This window comes from Scylla paramamosain, chromosome 10 (genome assembly GCF_035594125.1).
Source record: "Scylla paramamosain isolate STU-SP2022 chromosome 10, ASM3559412v1, whole genome shotgun sequence".
Lineage (NCBI taxonomy): Eukaryota > Metazoa > Arthropoda > Malacostraca > Decapoda > Portunidae > Scylla > Scylla paramamosain.
Window position 1 is genome coordinate 920,001 of NC_087160.1, and position 20,000 is coordinate 940,000.

At 40.9% G+C, this 20,000-nt stretch overlaps 1 protein-coding gene across 1 annotated transcript in view; it reads right to left on the reverse strand.

Annotated features, from left to right (window-relative positions):
* The window catches only part of LOC135104034 (hemicentin-1-like), a 115,586-nt gene that overhangs the window by 41,320 nt on the left and 54,266 nt on the right, over positions 1-20,000 (reverse strand). Inside the window, 1 exon segment of the mRNA XM_064010910.1 lies at positions 478-604. Within this exon segment, the coding sequence (XP_063866980.1) occupies positions 478-604 (127 nt within the window).

Consider the following 20,000-nt stretch of genomic DNA (forward strand, 5'->3'; position numbering starts at 1 on the left):
GAAGGGGAAGAAAGACAGATAAATGGAGGAGGGACTGAGGAAGGGAAGGAATGATTGAACGCTTTGAATGAGCAAAAATAGGGAATATTGAAGAAATGGTGATCGATGCTGAAAGAGAGAGAGAGAGAGAGAGAGAGAGAGAGAGAGAGAGAGAGAGAGAGAGAGAGAGAGAGAGAGAGAGAGAGAGAGAGAGAGAGAGAGAGAGAGAGAGAGAGAGAGAGAGAGAGAGAGAGAGAGAGAGAGAGAGAGAGAGAGAGAGAGAGAGAGAGAGAGAGAGAGAGAGAGAGAGAGAGAGAGAGACCCCGAAACTAGTGTAAAAATCTAAAGCCTAAAGCTGCAAAATCAGTGAAGCAAGGGCACCACATCTCTCTCTCTCTCTCTCTCTCTCTCTCTCTCTCTCTCTCTCTCTCTCTCTCTCTCTCTCTCTCTCTCTCTCTCTCTCTCTCTCTCTCAGTTAAGGGAAGCAGCAATCCTTACCTGAAGACCGGCGTGCGGATCCCCCTCTTGTACCACAGGATCAGCTTGGGTCTGTCCCCCGGCGTGCGAGGGTTGAGGTAGCAGGGCAGGTCGCTGGCTCGCCCCGCCACGCCCGTCACCGACCACACTGCACAGGAGAAAGAGACACGTGTGGTAAGGAAGACTGTGGTGTAGAGAGGATCTTTTAATAACTAGTAATTTTGGTGTGGTTCTGTATCTTTTTTTATTCGTTTTCTTCAGTGAACTGTTGAACTGTTACACACTGGTTAAACGACAGAAATAAGAAAAGGGTACTGATATAAGTAAGTTATGGTACATAAACAACAACACCTCGGGTTCTTAAATGCTTCGGGCTCTTATTAAGACTATTTCCAAAGGCTACGAAGATAATTAGTTACGTTTTCATGGGGTGTTCTTCCTATTGACAGTGTACATACTTGGTTGAATTACCACTGCAGCCATAAAAAAGAAAATCCTTGAAAACTCAAAACTTTCTTAAGAGCTTGGTACAAGTTGTGGAGGATGGCGCGGAAACGTCTGACAAAAAGGTGGAAGATCATAAGTCACTGGCTAGAGTTACGAAAAAGCGCGGACTCTACTACTGGAAAATGTTGTAATATAGGATGCAGCTCTTAGTAACTAAACCTTGCGTCATTTGTAATAAGCTTCATATAACACACACACACACACACACACACACACACACACACACACACACACACACACACACACACACATACACACACACACACTCCAACAACAGCACTGCGATACAACAATATTCCGCAAGTAAAATATAAGATAGTAATATATTTCAGGATCTAAATTAATCTTTCAACATCATGAGTCCACCCAATAAATCAGCGGCTGCCTGGCGTACGATGCATCTAAATCTCGTGCTGCTGCTGCTGGTGTTCCCTGCTGACTCGCTTTGTTATATAATTTTCCTCAATAAACGCTATGCTAATTCATTTAAATTGCCGCCGATGAGCCTGAGATGACGCTCGCTACGTTTAGTCAACCTCAGTGCTCCTCACACCTGAAAGGAACGTGTATGTTATTTGAATATCAAGCGAACTTCAACATTTGTCTTAAGTAGAACCCATATGTTGAATTGAAACAAGTATTGCTTGTATTTTTTTTTTTCTGGCTTGATACGAATGATGTTAAAGAATAATAGTGGTGACTTTCCTTCTTTCATAATTTGTCAGTCTCCTGGATTCTCATTGTTTAAGATGGTGTACATAAATCATAAAGAATATTTGTTCCGTTTTTTTTTTTTTTCAGAGACGAGTGCCAAAAAGACTGCATAATGCGGATATTTTTCTTCGCATAATTCCACTATACCTTAAGTGTCCATATTCTCTCAGTTTTCAGACATGCAAATATAAGCATCTAAATCATAACACTAAAGGTTACAGCTGACCGAACCAGAGGAGCTGGACTACATAGTTATATAGATCTGAGGCGTCTGTTTGGGTGAGGCTTGTTTGTAACGTGTGCCTCACCTTGACCTGGCTCATCTGCTTTAATCCTTTCTTTTTCCAAACGTTATCATTTTAATTCCAAGAGCGGGTCAGGCGGAAAGAAATGCATTAATCTGACGCTTTGATGACCAAGAGAAGATTTCTAACGTTTCCGTGATCACTACTCTTTTCAAATTAATTCAAGCACCTCACAGTAATGAAAAGGCCGCCAAGAACTAGGCCGCTGCATTTCCATCCCCATGTTTAGGGTTGTTAATGCCGCCCTTCGCTTGCTGCTGTTCGATGTGTGATTGGCTGCCATCAAATAAGATCCCAGTGCATCGCTCGCCGCGGCCATGGCATTGTTCTACTTTATCCCTGTCATTGTTATAGAGGATTTTTATTATAACTTTACAAAGATTATGGTGCTCTTATAAGATCAGTTGATTGCTTATTACATCTATATTAAAGTGGTTTGTTTAAATATATCCAGTTTCATGATATTCTAATTTTATTTACATTGAGTTATCGTGTCTTGTAAAATTCTCTTCTTAAATATATCTATTTCCATAAAATCTAAACTTATTCTATCTACATCATGAGTAATCTGTCGTATCTAGTAGCATTCTCGGTTTAAACATCTTTAGTTTCATAAAATTCTAGGTTGCAATGGACTTTTAGTAAATTTAAAGAGGCGTCATTGTGAGGGTTATAAGAGTACTGACAAAGACACAGGTGTTTATTTATGATCAGAAGCACGCACCTCTCCTTCACACGGTCCGGTTCTACAGTTGGTGTTGGAGGCGCCATTACTTCCGATCCGATGTATTGCAGCGTTCGGCGGGAAATAATGGCAAGGCACAGCGCTGACAAATAACAGCTTCTCGTTTTACTTTTTTATGAAACATGCGCGTGACATTAATGCCTGATGCATGTATCCTGAGGCGTGGCAAGAAAATGGAATAAAAAATGAAGGAAGGTATTAATGCAGGCGCTGAAATATGTATGTCCTCGAAATTCCCCGTAGGCAAGCTTCGAAAAAGTTTTTGCGAACAGTAATACTAAGACGAAATGCGCACTTCCTGATCCTGTTAGTCGAGGTGGTGGTGAAACTTGTTCAGGTAAGGTGAGGACACCGTAAGCACTTCAATATCCCTGGACAAGCTTACCAGTATATTCCCACGAGGTGTTAGAAAGTTTATTCCACCAAAGAAAAAGAAAAGAAACATATTAATACTATCAGGTACAATATCGCCTGATTATGTTAGCCGTGGTGAAGATGGCATCTGTCCAGAGAAGATGAGGGTGCCATTAAACACTTCATTATCTATGAAGAAGATTTTTTATTTTATTTCCTACATGGCTTCAGACAGCGCATCCTATCTGATAAAAGAAAGTGAGAAATGAACTTATACATTATTTAGATACAACGTCACAGAAAACTTCTAACTTCTAACTAAAGGAAATTTATGAGATCATTTCATATGTAAAACAGAGTTAAGCGATGGACTGGAGGTCCGAGAGAAGGCGAGTAGCGTTCACGCGGCAGCGGTAATCAGTTCACTGATTACGTACTTCTGAAAATTTGTACCATCGTATGCATAGCTTGAGTGAGAAAAATTAATCATTAAACATAATTATGAAAATAGACTTTTATCCGTAAGCTATAATTTTTCCCAACTTCAACCATCCAGGACTAGAATCATCACCACCTCTTTTATTCCACATCATGACAAAAGCTTCCTCTATCCTCCTCTATTCATCTCAGGGTCTGCCACGTGTAGGCCTACCAGCTTCTAAGAGCTTCCCTTGTATTCGAATGTCAGTAAGTTATCTATATCGGGTCCCTGTCAATTCCAGACCACTCTAGCAAGACTTCTTGGATGACTTCTGAGATGCACCAACACTGGCCTCGACAACAGTTCACACAGCCGCTAGTATCAAAGTTTACTAACCGTGAAAACGACTGATGATCTGCCTGTGATTTGTTTGGGAGAGTAACAATTTTTGGGGAGCAACTTAGTGTGAAGGGTAAAAAATAAGACCGTGTAACTCGTCCCTTGTCAGTGTTAGGATGGGCAGTAATCCAACGATGCTCCTCCTCCTGCTTGGAAATCTAAGTAACTATCCACTTAGGGAAATCCTCGTGGATATTACCAAACGCGCTACTTAGCTACAATTTATTACGGGGATGTACGTATATTCCTCCCAAGAAATGTTAGTCACTTAGGTGTTCGCATATTTAGATGAGGGTCTCCACCTATTATTAGCAAGCTACGCATTACAAGTACTTGTAGGCATCATGAGTGATCTAAATTTTAAAACACCACATGTATTAATATCACTGATCACTTCGTTAAGAATTTGAATAATGACTTAATTTACTTATAAGAAACTATGCAATAATAATACTTTTTGGTATAAATTATTTTCACTTTTTAAGACTATATGAAACGATGTTAATAAAACTATGTCAATCTAAGGAAAATTCTTCACATATTACTTTCCAAAACTATCACCATACATACCAATACCCAGCAGCCCAATAGCACTACCACCACCACCACCACCACCACCACCACCACCACCACCACCACCAACACCACCAGCTACACAGCAACATACCAGGCTTGTCAAAGTGAAACCATCCCTTTAGATATTATTCATGAGATAGTTTACTGTCACATAAAAGAGCTGTATAAAATTGCATTCTCTGTCTCATTCTATCTAGGCATATTTCCCTTCCCCAGAGTAAATGGTTCACAATCAATGTTTAATAGTTTTCAACACAAAAAAAAAGTAGAACGAGGTAAGTCAAATTTATATCATAATTGGAGCAGTGAGTCAAAAGCAGGATGCCTCTGAGTCCTGGTGCCGGATAGTGATCTACATATTCCCCTGAGTGATAATAAAAACAAAGCACATGACCCCCACACAGCTCATTATTTTTTTTTACCTTTTAATTAACCAGCAACACACCAGACTGCAGGAATGACACCTTACGTGTGGGAATAAAAATCTGACAATATGTATTAATATCTATGATAAAGAAAGGAGAGAGAGAGAGAGAGAGAGAGAGAGAGAGAGAGAGAGAGAGAGAGAGAGAGAGAGAGAGAGAGAGAGAGAGAGAGAGAGAGAGAGAGAGAGACTGAAAGCAAATTTCACAATCTTTTCATCTTCATCTCATCACCAACACATCTTATAACATAAAAAAAACGAACATGTGAAGTAAATATCAATGAAAGTTTAATCTAGGGCTCAAAGTAAATTCTAAATATTTTCATGTTTCACTTCATCACAAACACACCATACAAAAAAAGTCCCTTGACTGCACAAAGTATAAATTCTCCACAGCAGCAACGATAAGGAACAATCTAAGAACCGATCGTAAAGACATGGATGGCTGCCTGATATAAAATCGCACAAACACCAAAATTTAACTGGTATTGAAAAACTGAGGCGCTGTGTTGGGAAGCAAGTTCATTCATCGAGGCAACGTGACCAACACACCGCGGGAGCCTCGGAGACCAGGAGCACACCTTTAACAACGCACGGGGCCAATTTCAATATCAAATTCAGTGATGGAAGAAAGCCACAATAAAAAAAAGTGGTACCTTTGTATTTGTGAATGATTTTTCTAAAGCTCATTGCAATATTTGAGTGTTTTCTTGTGTGTTTTGTTGGTTGGTTAGTTGGTTACTTGGCTCTCTCTCTCTCTCTCTCTCTCTCTCTCTCTCTCTCTCTCTCTCTCTCTCTCTCTCTCTCTCTCTCTCTCTCTATGACTCTCCCTTTAAGCTTGCACACACACACACACACACACACACACACACACACACACACACACACACACACACACACACACACACACACACTAATTAATTAACAAATGAAATAGATACACAGACAAATGAATAAATTAATGAAAATGAATGAAAAGAATAAATGAGTGAATGAACATTTAAAATAATTTATGAGCATACATACATAAACAAATAATAAAGCCCAAAAAATTAAATGAAAAACAGTTTAGATCACCAAAATAATATGAGTTAAAATCACCACCTCTCTTATTTTTATTACACGTGACACTCACAACCACGACGCGCCGCCCGGTATCTCCCCAACACAGCAGCACGAGTGTTAACGCAATGGTAATGGAAATCTTACCGGAATCGCGGCTCATGTATTGTGGAGCCATCGCGCTGGAACCGTTTCCTTTACTGCAGCGTTAATACCTTTCCCGCCGTGTTCCAAGGTGGGGTGTGCTCTTCCCGGAACGTCACGGCCACCGGAAAAGCTTGTCAGTCTCTCTCTCTCTCTCTCTCTCTCTCTCTCTCTCTCTGAACCGCACTTTGACCTCAAGTTTCAAAAGTAATCTAAAATAACAGAGAAGCCTAAGATATGAGAGAGAGAGAGAGAGAGAGAGAGAGAGAGAGAGAGAGAGAGAGAGAGAGAGAGAGAGAGAGAGAGAGAGAGAGAGAGAGAGAGAGAGAGAAAATTTCCACTGTGTACCTTATCAAATCAGTCACTCGCGCGCTGGCCAACAGGTCTTCTGTTGTTCGTTCTTCCTGAGAGAGAGAGAGAGAGAGAGAGAGAGAGAGAGAGAGAGAGAGAGAGAGAGAGAGAGAGAGAGAGAGAGAGAGAGAGAGAGAGAGAGAGAGAGAGAGAATGAGGGCTGGTGAAGCTTTCTCTTTAGCTTATCTAAAAAGGAATGCAAATGAGGGACGCAGTGGACCAAACTCCGTGATTGAGGCGATGTGGAGCGTGGGGAATGAGCCAATTTATTGATGCAAATGATGGTGTTGTATCGCGAGCCTGACAACGGAGCAAAATGGAGCGTAAATATTGAAATTTGTGCTTTATTGCAGACCGGAACCGAGGAGGACTTAATGGCATTAGTTCGCTGCAGATAAATACAATAATGCGTAACACATTGATTCCGGAAGAGAACATTGTGAAAGATGCACAGTATAAAAGTGAGAATATTAATGCACTGGTACCTCTGGCAAAGCAGTCTTGTAGCTAATAAGACTTGTGTGTGTGTGTGTGTGTGTGTGTGTGTGTGTGTGTGTGTGTGTGTGTGTGTGTGTGTGTGTGTGTGTGTGTGTGTGTGTGTGTGAGAGAGAGAGAGAGAGAGAGAGAGAGAGAGAGAGAGAGAGAGAGAGAGAGAGAGAGAGAGAGAGAGAGAGAGAGAGAGAGAGAGAGAGAGAGAGAGAGAGAGAGAGAGAGAGAGAGGGGGGAGTCCTGTTGCAGATACAGATGCATTTGAACACGCATAGAAACTCACGAACGAAACACACACACACACACACACACACACACACACACACACACACACACACACACACACACACACACACACACACCAAAAACAACACCTGTGAATGCCAGCTAATTATCAATACAACCACAGGTGTGAGGAATGGCCAGGTGAAGGGAGAGGTGGAGCTTAAAGGTGAGGTTCTTGTCCTAAGGTCGGTGCTCGAGAAAAAGTCTGTGGGAAAGTCTTGGGAGTCGCCCTGCCGTGTTTCACTTACTACTGCCCACCGAATGACTGGCCTTTGAAACAACTAGGCTCTCTCTCTCTCTCTCTCTCTCTCTCTCTCTCTCTCTCTCTCTCTCTCTCTCTCTCTCTCTCTCTCTCTCTCTCTCTCTCTCTCTCTCTCTCTCTCTCTCTCTCTCTCTCTCTCTCTCTCTCTCTCTCTCTCTCTCTCTCTCTCTCACCTCCTCACTACTCGAGTCTCCTTTGTTCTACTCTTCTATCTCTTTTTATCTCTTTTTATCAGATTCTATCTCTTTCTCTTTCTCACCAGTTCTCTCCACCCTTCCTTCCTTCTCTTCCATTTCCCTTCGCACATGTTAATAATGATAAGAAAGAAGTCAAGTTATAAAATATTATTGTGATCATTAATATTATTATAATTATTATCATTAATATTACAATTATCATCATTATCATTATTGTTAATATTATTATGATTATCGTCGTTATCATCACCACCACCAATAAGATAAATATTACTATTATATTTTTATTATCCCTACTACTACTACTACGACTATTACTACTACTACTACTACTACTACTACTACTACTACTACTACTACTACTACTACTACTACTACGACTACTACTACTACTACTACTACTACTACTACTACTACTATTGCTGCTGCTGCTGTTGCTACTACTGCTTTTACTACTACTTCTGTTTCCATTATTGTCACGTTATAAATCGTCTTCCACCGTTAATATGACGTGACGCCTTCACAAATGGTAACCTATATGGGTTGCTGGTTCATGAGGTTCGGATCCAATTCAGTGTTAACCCATGGGTTCCCTGATGTATCACCACCACTGTCATCACCACTATCACCTCCTCCTCCTCCTCCTCTGTTTATTTCTTGTTCTTCCTCTTATTCTTCTTCTCCTCCTCTTCCTTTGCTTATTTCTTCTTCTTCTTTTTCTTCTTCTTCTTCTTCTTCTCCTTTTCCTCCTCCTCCTCCTCTTCCTCCTTCCCCACCTCCTCTTTCTCTTCCTTCTCTTCATCTTCCTCCTCCTTCACGTCCTCCTCCTTCTCCTCCTCCTCCTTCTTCTTATTCTCTTTATTCTTCTTCTTCCTGCTTTTCTTCTTATTCTCTTCTTCCTCCTTCATCTTCTTCTCCTCCTCCTCTTCCTCCTTCTCCACTGTCATTAATAATATCACTACCACTGTTATCACCGCTGTCATCATCACTATCACCACCACTGACACCACCACTGTCATAACCAGTCACCACCATTGTCAACACTGTCAGCACCACTGTCACCACTGTCACCAACAATGTCACCACTATCACCATTATTGTCATCACCACTATCACTACCACTGTCACCACCACTGTCACCACCACAGTCATCACCACTATCACCACCACTATTACCACCACTGTAATTACCATCACTACCACCACTGTCACCACCAATCATCACCAGTCACCACCACTATCTACACTACAGTCATCACCACAGTCATCACCACTAATTCATCTTGTCCGCACGTTGGTACGACTTGAGTCTTTCACAAATTGTAACCTATAACAATGAAAACTACTACTGCTACAACTACTGCTACGTACTATTATTATTATTATTATTATTATTATTATTATTAGTAGTAGTAGTAGTAGTAGTAGTAGTAGTAGTAGTAGTAGTAGTAGTAGTAGTAGTAGTAGTAGTAGTAGTAGTAGTAGTAACTAGCAGTATCATCAATATCATTATCATTAGTAGCACAAATAATAACAGCAGCAGCCTTAGCAGTACTAGTAGTAGTAGGACCAGCAGCAGCACCAGCAGTAGTTGCAGTATTCGCAGCACCAAGACTAATAGCTTTTAGCACAATTAATGAACGGCCTCCATCATTACAAAGTGGCAGTAGGAAAGCTTCAGCCCGGATCCACACAGATGAAGGACGGGAAAAACGAGGACGAGGTCAACTTTCTGGGTAGGAAGGGAGCGAGCAATGGCCAGATAGAACAAGGTAAACAAAACAGGAGTCCGGCATGAAAAGTGTGACATGGCTTTCAGGGTTGGGTGTGTGTGTGTGTGTGTGTGTGTGTGTGTGTGTGTGTGTGTGTGTGTGTGTGTGTGTGTGTGTGTGTGTGTGTGTGTGTGTGTGTGTGTGTGTGTGTGTGTGTGTGAGAGAGAGAGAGAGAGAGAGAGAGAGAGAGAGAGAGAGAGAGAGAGAGAGAGAGAGAGAGAGAGAGAGAGAGAGAGAGAGAGAGAGAGAGAGAGAGAGAGAGAGAGAGAGAGAGAGAGAGAGAGAGAGAGAGATGGGGGGGTCGGGAGGGGGGCAGGGTGCTGTGAATACAGGTAAACCGGAAGACAGGAAGGCAGGCAGGCAGGTAGAGGAATGATCTCTATGTCTGCCTGTTTGTCGGACTACATATGTGCCCACCTCTCTCTCCGTTTCTCTTTATGTTTTTCTATATTCTTTTTTCAGTAACAAGGGCAAAATTCGGGATAAAACTACCTCAACAAAACACTTAAATGTTCGATAATCCATGCTTTGAATAAAAGTTTTCAATGTATTAAAAGAACCAGCAAAAAAATTTAGTTGCAGCGAAAATGTGTCTGACATGCGAGTTTGTTCCTAGTCTGTGTTTATGTTGCTCGGTAACTATACATTTTCTGTGACCAGTGCCGACTCTAATATTTTCCTACAGCACATTATACGCAATGTTGATGCATACAGGTGCCTGGCGAGCTACAGTAAACACTGCATATTGAGTAATTACGAACCAGCAAGGTAGAAAAAACACTAAAAACTCATAAATAAATAAGAAAAAAACTGACAAAAACAAAAATCTTCGGTACCAGATAATTTACACAAGGGACATATCCATCCATAATCATTAATTCCATTACCGCCAAAACTTTCTCTTCTTGCAAAACTTTCCACCCATTATGTCCACTTCCCGCCGCTGCGCTTCGCATCCGTCTACCCCGCCATCCATCCCGACCGCCATTATCTCACACATAATACATTTCTCATCCCATTAATCTTCTACCCTCATCTATTTCTCATGTTACTGGTGACTCTCTCTCTCTCTCTCTCTCTCTCTCTCTCTCTCTCTCTCTCTCTCTCTCTCTCTCTCTCTCTCTCTCTCTCTCTCTCTCTCTCTCTCTCTCTCTCTCATATGACACATGCAATGGCTTCCTCTTGTCCATCACGTCTCCCCCAAACGAGCATCTGAACCCTTAATTATTTTCACACTTTCTATCCATGGAGGTAAAACTCTCCCCTTTGCAAGTATATGGGATCCTTACCTGCCGCTTAATTGCTGCAAGGTGAGGATCCTATGTGATGACCCATTACAAATTATGTATAGGGACATTCATCAACAGGGAGGAGGAGGAGGAGGAGGAGGAGGAGGAGGAGGAGGAGGAGGAGGAGGAGGAGGAGGAGGAGGAGGAGGAGGAGGAGGAGGAGGAGGAGGAGGAGGAGGAGGAGATGTGACGGAAGACAACTAAATCAGGGGCAAGAACGACAAGAAGAACAAGAAGAACAAGAACAAGAACTTAAAGAAACCAGCGGCAGAGAATGATAATGAAGATGATGACAACAATAACCTAATGATAAAGACGAAGACGGAAAACATGAGGAGGAAGTGAGTTGATAGACACTGAAGGAGGGAGACACAAAAGAGAGAGAGAGAGAGAGAGAGAAAAAAAAAATGATGAAGGAAAGGAGTATAGTGGAAAGGAGAACAAAGTGGAGAGAAAGAGGATGCTGGTGATAACACAGTAGTGGCAGCGGTAACAAGGAGGTAGTAATCTTGTAACAATGCCACTTACTCGCTCCTGTTCCAGACATTTACGCTTCTCTCCAGGAAGTAAAAAACAGGAGACTAAGCCACGTAACTCCTGGATGTTGGTTAGAATAAAGAAGATAAGAGAAGAGAAGAGAAGAGAAGAAGACAGTAATGACAACAATAACAAGGATAATGAGAATAACTAGTAAAAATGAATGATGGCAGGGAAAAAATCCGAGAAATAGGAAGAAAACGAGAAAGGAAGGTGAGAATAGAAGTCATGTAGAAAGAGAGAAACACAACCGACAAATTGCCAAACGTAGAAAAAATTAAGCCAGCAAAAAATCACAGTGTGGACAGAAAAAAACAAGTTGATCTTTAGGTAGAATGACTGAAAAAAATAAAATCAGTAAAAAGTAAACCAACTCATTGAATAGATCAACAAATATAACTTAGGAAAGACAGACCATTGCAAACTAAGTACTTTCCAAATTCCTTAACTTTCATTTTAACTCTTTCACTTCCTGATAACTTTTCCCTGCGTCTTTCCTCCCTTCCTTCCTTCCTTCATACCTCAGGCTCTGCTATAAACTTTCATTCCCTATGGCCTCCCTCCCTCCCTCCCTCTCTCCCTCCCTCCCTCCCTCTCCCTCTCTCTCAGCCCGAGGAGGAAGCTCCGTAGAGAGGGACCGAGAAAGGGAGGAAGAAGGGCTAAGTGGAGAGACGGTCTACTAAGGAAGCGAGGAAGGGAGAAGGGCGGGAAGCTTGCCGGTCTCTCGAGAGGTCAAAGTTCCTAATGAGAAGTGTGTTCATTGCGTGCTCGTTACCTCTCCTTAATGGGAAGATATACTATTCATGAACGTGTGTGTGTGTGTGTGTGTGTGTGTGTGTGTGTGTGTGTGTGTGTGTGTGTGTGTGTGTGTGTGTGTGTGTGTGTGTGTGTGTGTGTGTGTGTGTGTGTGTGTGTGTGTGTGTGTGTGTGTGTGTGTGTGTGTGTGTGTGTGTGAACATGGAGAGAGAGGGAGGCATCATGAAATTAGAGTGAGCAGTGCAAAGCTGAATCTCTCTCTCTCTCTCTCTCTCTCTCTCTCTCTCTCTCTCTCTCTCTCTCTCTCTCTCTCTCTCTCTCTCTCTCTCTCTCTCTCTACACCTGTAGCTCTTAGGTTAGTGAATGTTGGGGGAGAGAGAGAGAGAGAGAGAGAGAGAGAGAGAGAGAGAGAGAGAGAGAGAGAGAGAGAGAGAGAGAGAGAGAGAGAGAGAGAGAGAGAGAGAGAGAGAGAGAGAGAGAGAGAGAGAGAGAGAGAGAGAGAGAGAGAGAGAGAGAGACGACTCACGCAAACATGCAACAATATCATAAACACAATTAACAGACATATATGTACTTTAAAAATGCAAAGAACACACTCGAGAGAGAGAGAGAGAGAGAGAGAGAGAGAGAGAGAGAGAGAGAGAGAGAGAGAGAGAGAGAGAGAGAGAGAGAGAGAGAGAGAGAGAGAGAGAGAGAGAGAGAGAGAGAGAGAGAGACCGCACCTTAAAGAAAATTAAAGGGAAGAGGAAGAGCAGAATGGACAAGAGAAGCACAAAAGTGGGGAAAAGAAAATAAGCGAATACAGAGAGAGAGAGAGAGAGAGAGAGAGAGAGAGAGAGAGAGAGAGAGAGAGAGAGAGAGAGAGAGAGAGAGAGAGAGAGAGAGAGAGAGAGAGAGAGAGAGAGAGAGAGAGAGAGAGAGAGAGAGAGAGAGAGAGAGAGAGAATAAACAAACGCTAACACAAACCAAGAGATGTCAATGTGAGGGAATAAATAAAGGAACAAGGGAGATAGAAGGAAAGGGAGAGTAGGAGAGGGAATGGGAGAGGATGGGAAGTGAGAGCAGAGGGTATTGGCTGAAGGGCGAGGCAGGATCAACCCGTTTGCGTTATTTATCTGACAGCGAGAGGAGAGAAGGAGGCGGCGGAAGGAGGGAGGGTGGTAAGGAGGTTAGGGAGGAAAGGAGGCAGGAGTGATAGGAAAGGAGGAGGAGGTGGAGGCGGTGGAAAGGATGTTTGTGAGGCGAAGGAGAGAGAAATAAAGGGAGGGGAAAAGGAGACGATGGAAGAAACGTGGAGATTTGGAAGAAAAGGATGGAGGGAATAGAGAGTATTGCAGGATTACAAAATGTTTTTTTTTATATTTTAATTAAGATAATAGTTAGTGGTATTATAGATATACGAGTATGCATATATTTCTTAAAGATAGTTTGCTTATTACATTTTCTAATGAGATTTCGCTTTTAGTAGAAATTAAAGGAAAAAGGAATAGTGAAATGCATTATATACCCTTATCTACACATACACACATCACATTTTCTAAAGTGTTTTTGCACAGAAATTCACAAGTAAGAAGAGCAACATAAAACACACTCGTACCTACGTATGTTCTTTCGTTAGTAATTACTATTTTTCCCCTTCTAGAATCATATGTTGTAATTTTCAGCGTTATACATTTAGCTTAGTGCCATTTTAGATATGAGATGTCTTTCCCAGTAGTCTGCTTAGTGCGAGTCTCCGCCGCCCCGCCTGCCGTGCTCCCGCTACTCCGCCGAGAGCTGCTGGCGTTATTTGTTAATACTTTACTGAGTGTGGAAGTGGGGAGTGCACGGTCAGACACACCGCAGCTACAGTAATAAAAAATGAGGCGCAACCTGACTGGCTTTACTTCCGCGCTTTTCACCATCCGGCTTACCTAAAAGGGAGAGAGAGAGAGAGAGAGAGAGAGAGAGAGAGAGAGAGAGAGAGAGAGAGAGAGAGAGAGAGAGAGAGAGAGAGAGAGAGAGAGAGAGAGAGAGAGAGAGAGAGAATCAGGAAGTCAGTCAGCCAGCCAAGATAAAGATAAACAAAGGGAAGTATGAGACACAAAGAGTGAATGTTAGAGAGAGAGAGAGAGAGAGAGAGAGAGAGAGAGAGAGAGAGAGAGAGAGAGAGAGAGAGAGAGAGAGAGAGAGAGAGAGAGAGAGAGAGAGATAATCATCCACATACGTGACAACAAATAATGAAGCAGCTGTGGTGTAGAATAGAGCTTAACTAATGGCCTTTGAATCCTTGGACACACACACACACACACACACACACACACACACACACACACACACACACACACACACACACACACACACACACACACACACACACAAGGGAAGCTGACTAATGGTGCTGTAGTCTTCCTGTCATGGTGAGCACTGCAGACCCTCAAGCTTACCAACCCCGTGCCACCTTCTCTGCCTTCCACACGCATCATTAGCACCGTCACAATATAACAATTACAATGCATATATTACACTCCATGGTAAAGGGATTATTTCTCCTATTCTGTGAGGGTGATTTATGTTGCTTTGTTAAGTGTGTTAATATTGTACATGTATCACTATAAGTATTACTATGCAACTATTTTACATTCTACGGAAAAAGACATTTGTAATCTTTCCTTTCTCTGTGAGTAGCCAAGTGTGTTAGTATTGGGTGTGTATAAAGAAGATTTTTCGGTTGCTAGGTAAGATATGAAGTGTTAGTTAAATTTATAGATGATATTCTTACATCTAATGATTTTTCTTTTGTACATTTACACATCTAGCCTCGTTTGTATTATTTTTAACGTCATGAAAATATTAAAGCATTTTATATATTTTAAACGTTCTCTCTCTCTCTCTCTCTCTCTCTCTCTCTCTCTCTCTCTCTCTCTCTCTCTCTCTCTCTCTCTCTCTCTCTCTCTGGTGCAAAAATAGCACGGCCATTACTGACCGAGAACATAAAGGCTTTCATGGATAATTTAGCATCCCGTTGGTAACTTGATAACTTCATGATAATGCAATTACGTAAACAGCGCAAGAAAAAAATGAAAGCGCTGCATCTGCTGTTTGATTACGATTAGTTTTCCTTGCTTTCAAAACCGAAAGATAACGGAGAATATGATAGTGAATCCTCGTCTCACTGATTAACGTTTCGAGAAATAGAAAAAAAAATAAATAAATAAATAAGATTAAAAAATCACTATACAGGAAACAGTAATGCGGATGAATGTCATTTTGTTCACCTTTTTGTTTCTGTTGGAATTAAATGAATGTTTTAGGAATATAATTTGCAATGATACGTTTATGCGTATGCGTTTTTAGTCACTGTAATCATGTACGACACTAGCATCAGAGTTTCCAGGAAAATTTAAAGGTTACTGACGTGTGTGATGAAAGTGTATGCCCGGCTTGTTGAGCAAATCTGTCTCTAAAAAGTGAACACAGGAAGGAATGATGAAAGACTGATTGTTGAGTGTATTTTAGGATTTATGGTTGAAGCTATCACAGAAATTTTCGGAACTCATGCAGGATTTAAGAGTTTTTTTTTTTTCATTCTGAATCATGATAAACCTATTCCATAATACATAATGTTTTGAGTTAGGGAAGGATGATGGAGTAGCTCAGCAGTCAGCAGGAGTACAGTATATTCCCTTACATTTCGAATACAGGTTTGCTTCACAGAGAGACTGTAACAATGAGCCAATCTGAGTGTGTTTATTGCACTATCTCACGAAGACCTGTACTCACAAGGCAATGGATTATACACGCAGTACTCCTGGCCGCTCCTAGATTCATGTACCTTTTGAATGGGTAACGGTCAGCTATGACTAGGGTGGCGGAGAAAGGAGCTGGCCACCCTGCTCTATATTCCTAGGTCCAGGAAGGGTGGGCTGCCTGTTCCACGCCAACGCTCACCATAACTCCTGCTTCAGCCTGAATCTCTCTTTGACCTTTCCTATTTCTAAGTATTGTAGAGGATGTTCACAGAATCAATAGAAAAAAAAATAGTCTTTATAGCTTTTCTCTTGATATAAGGAAAAGAAAACAACAATAATAAGAAAAAAAATAGAGGAAAGGGTTGCGTGAAGACTTATCATCCGTGGTCTTTGTTGAGGTCTGATATTTCAGTTTATGTTTTATCAGATAAGTTACTGAATCAGATCTCACCCAACAGATCTACCGTCCATGTTCAGTCTTCAGTCTTACTTGAATTGAATCTCCGACTCCAGATATCCATTCGTATATCTCACTCACTGATGCTTACCTGAATAAGTTTGAAACAAGTGTTTATTATCAAACCAGTTTCCCTTATTTCAGTTCTTATGTCAATTTCCTTAGTCGCACCAGAAAGAGGTAAAGGAAAGGAAATGAGAACTGAAAAGAAACTGCTTTGATAATGATCAAAGCAGTTTCTCTTTAGTTCTTATTTAATTTCCCTTAGCGACACCAGAAACCAGACAAAGCTAGAAAATTTATATTTGTCATTCACCTTTCCCTCCTGTAATAAAAATTAGTATATCAGGATGGCTTTAGCTCAACAAATCTGACAAAAGCTTTCATTATTAACATCAGTGGCCTTTATTATTTCCGGGAAGCGGTGAAGCCCGCGAGTGATGTACAGAACTGCAATAACAAAATTACATATGCACGTAAATGCAACGCTACAGAATATATCACTCGCTTTTTTTCATCTAATTTGAAACGTAAAATTTTGAAAAAAAAAAAAAAAAAAAAGCAGTTCATTCGTATTAATGCTGTTCTTTCGTGAATCTTCTACATGATCAGTAAAAAAGAAGTTCCATAAATAGAATTCTGTACAGCCGTGACTTTTTTGGGGGTTCATTTAATATGCATATCACGGTCAAATTTTGCTTTACCTTTATCATTGTTGATTTTTTGCAGTGACTTGAATCGTATAATATTTAGCGTATTCAATTTAAATTCATATTTATTAAGCGCTGCAATTCAGGGTCAGCTATTGCTTTCATCCTTAATAAAAGTTGCATTTTCAAGTGAATTCAACTTCATATTTCTTTCAATACCTCATTTCACTTAGATCTATTTTACGTACACTTCAATAACACTGTAAATTAAGGGAAGTGTTTTATCTTTTTCAATCAGTTATCAGTAATGGAATAACTTCAGTCAAATCATATTTCACTGCTCTACAAACTACTCCCAAATATAATGGACTAGCCAGAGCCAAGGTCGGGAGGGACGTAACATCCACTCCTACTTATCATATATAGGAAGACAGCAGCAGCGCGGGGTAGTTAAGGGATAACAGATGGTGAAGGCGACCACCGTGACTTGATATATTGGTCAGATGGATGTCACAACTAAATGATAAGTAGTGGTAGATCCTGGCACAGACCGGCTACCCCTCTGTTCCTCTACTTGTGTGACGTTCTACATCTATCCTCAATTTAGCTTTTAGTCTTAGAAATGGGCTGTTTGTCTGTATATCTATACACCATTAATATTTTATCCTTCTAGTGACAAGCATAATAAAGTGTTTAAGTCTGGGGACTGTTTCTGAGGTTGCCAATGATAAATTTGAGGCAAAAGTGAACACCTTCCTGTTAACTCTTTAAACATTGTTCCTATGGATTTTATTTTCGATTTTTTTTTCTTTTTTTAGTATTTCTTGTTATTTTTGTTAATGGGGAAAATCTGAGTATGTCTATATCAGTTATGTGATTTTTGCCTTGATGTGTTTTAATAATGAATGCAATTATAGTGTTAATAACAACGAACATAATAATAATAATAATAATAATAATAATAATAATAATAATAATAATAATAATAATAATAATAATAATAATAATAATGGTGTATCTATCCGTCTATGGTTGCAATGTTAATAAGTACAACATTACATCGAAAGCTGCCCAAGCATTCAGCCATCAGCTTCACATTTCCCAAACAATTATTTCCTTCACAAATAAATCCCAACAAAATCATAAATATATCGTCAAACTATTATTCCTGTCATTATTGTAACCAATACACGCAGGAGCCAGTAATAATGTAAATGTCTTGCCTCTGAACTTCGAACTCTGAACACTTAAGGAAGATAAAGTACATCATTGTTACTTCCTAGGAGTTGACTTGACGAGGAAATAACAACATAAGAACATAAGATCATTAGAGGAGCTGCAGGGAGCCAGTAGACCAATACTTATGAGTCCCTGTATAAAATGTACATGCCTAATATGAGTTTCAGAGGCCGTGTTACATTGTTTTTCGGGAATAATTCTCCAACAAACTGATGAATGGGGATCATACTTACATATCAGATGGAAACAGAAAAAAAGACAAGTTAGAGAAAAAAATATGTTCTACCGCTGAAAAAGCTGTCTGTTTTAGTAACTGCTACATTGATAGAGTCCTGTAGTGCGCTCATCCCTTTCCCTCCTCACACTTTAAGGCCTCGCCAAAGGTCGCTCACCTGTCCATCTGCCCAGAAATAATAACTAAGCGTCACACCTTCACTGACGAAAAAAAAAAAAAAAACGCACCTCTTAAAAACCTGCAAATATTTACGCAAATTTGAGTTACCGATTAAATAAAGCTATTCGTACTGTTTTTGTTTCTCTCTCTCTCTCTCTCTCTCTCTCTCTCTCTCTCTCTCTCTCTCTCTCTCTCTCTCTCTCTCACGCACACAAACACTCAATTAAAACCATTTTCTACAGACTTTTAAGGGAGAGGCAATTAAGCATGTGTTTTTTCTTATTTTCCTTTTTTTTTTTTTTTTTATCAATTGGCCAGACTCCCTTACACACACACACACACACACACACACACACACACACACACACACACACACACACACACACACACACACACACACACACACACAGTAATATTCCATTCTTCCTACCCACACACATATTCTTCCCCACCCACCAACACACACACACACACACACACACACACATCATCTTCAATCATTCCCATCGCAACGACAACCCCTCCCACCTTCCCTTCTCTCTCTCTCTCTCTCTCTCTCTCTCTCTCTCTCTCTCTCTCTCTCTCTCTCTCTCTCTCTCTCTCTCTCTCTCTCTAAGCGTGCCTCGGTAATACATCAAGAAGGCAAGGTAAGGCGCGCTACCTTGCCTCACCTTCCGATAATCACCCGATACACGCTTGCTAGGAATCTGTCGCCTCGCTCCTCTCGCTATATATTATTCTGCTCCTTCAGATAGATAGACGACCGCCACCACCACCACCACCAGGTTGAGACTTCAGTTCCCGCTGGCACATCGATCATTAACGTGGGCCTTGACGTTAATAGGCGGCCATGTTGCCACTCCTCTTGCGTTTCAAAGGTGGTGGGAATTTAAGGAAGCAATATTGTAATAATGGATATGAAAGCAACGGTGATAAATTGTGAGTGAAAGAGAGATTGAATGAGAACAAGAACGAGAGAGAGAGAGAGAGAGAGAGAGAGAGAGAGAGAGAGAGAGAGAGAGAGAGAGAGAGAGAGAGAGAGAGAGAGAGAGAGAGAGAGAGAGAGAGAGAGAGATCCAGACATGCACGAAACAGATATAACAGATACGCTCGTTTCTTCATTTCGATCGGACATTCAAGGGAGTAATTAGTGTTCCTTCACAATCAAGTCTCAGCTGCCTCGCCAATTCTCTGGGATACTAAAACTTTACATCTCATTAGCACGTCGCTCCCCCTCCCCTCTTTCTCTCTTCCTCACTCCTATTTGCCACGCAAGTTCAAGTCACTTCCTGCTTGTTAACCTTCACCTTCCTGATAACGAATATACAGTAAAATCACTCGTGTCACTGTATGCCCGTCTGTCTGTCTGTTTTACCTTTTTTATCAGTTTGTTGTGATCTGAGGCATAAATCAGTACGAAATTTAGTAGGAGAAATAGCCTCGTGTTTAGAATAAGATGGATATATAGATAGACAAATTGGTAA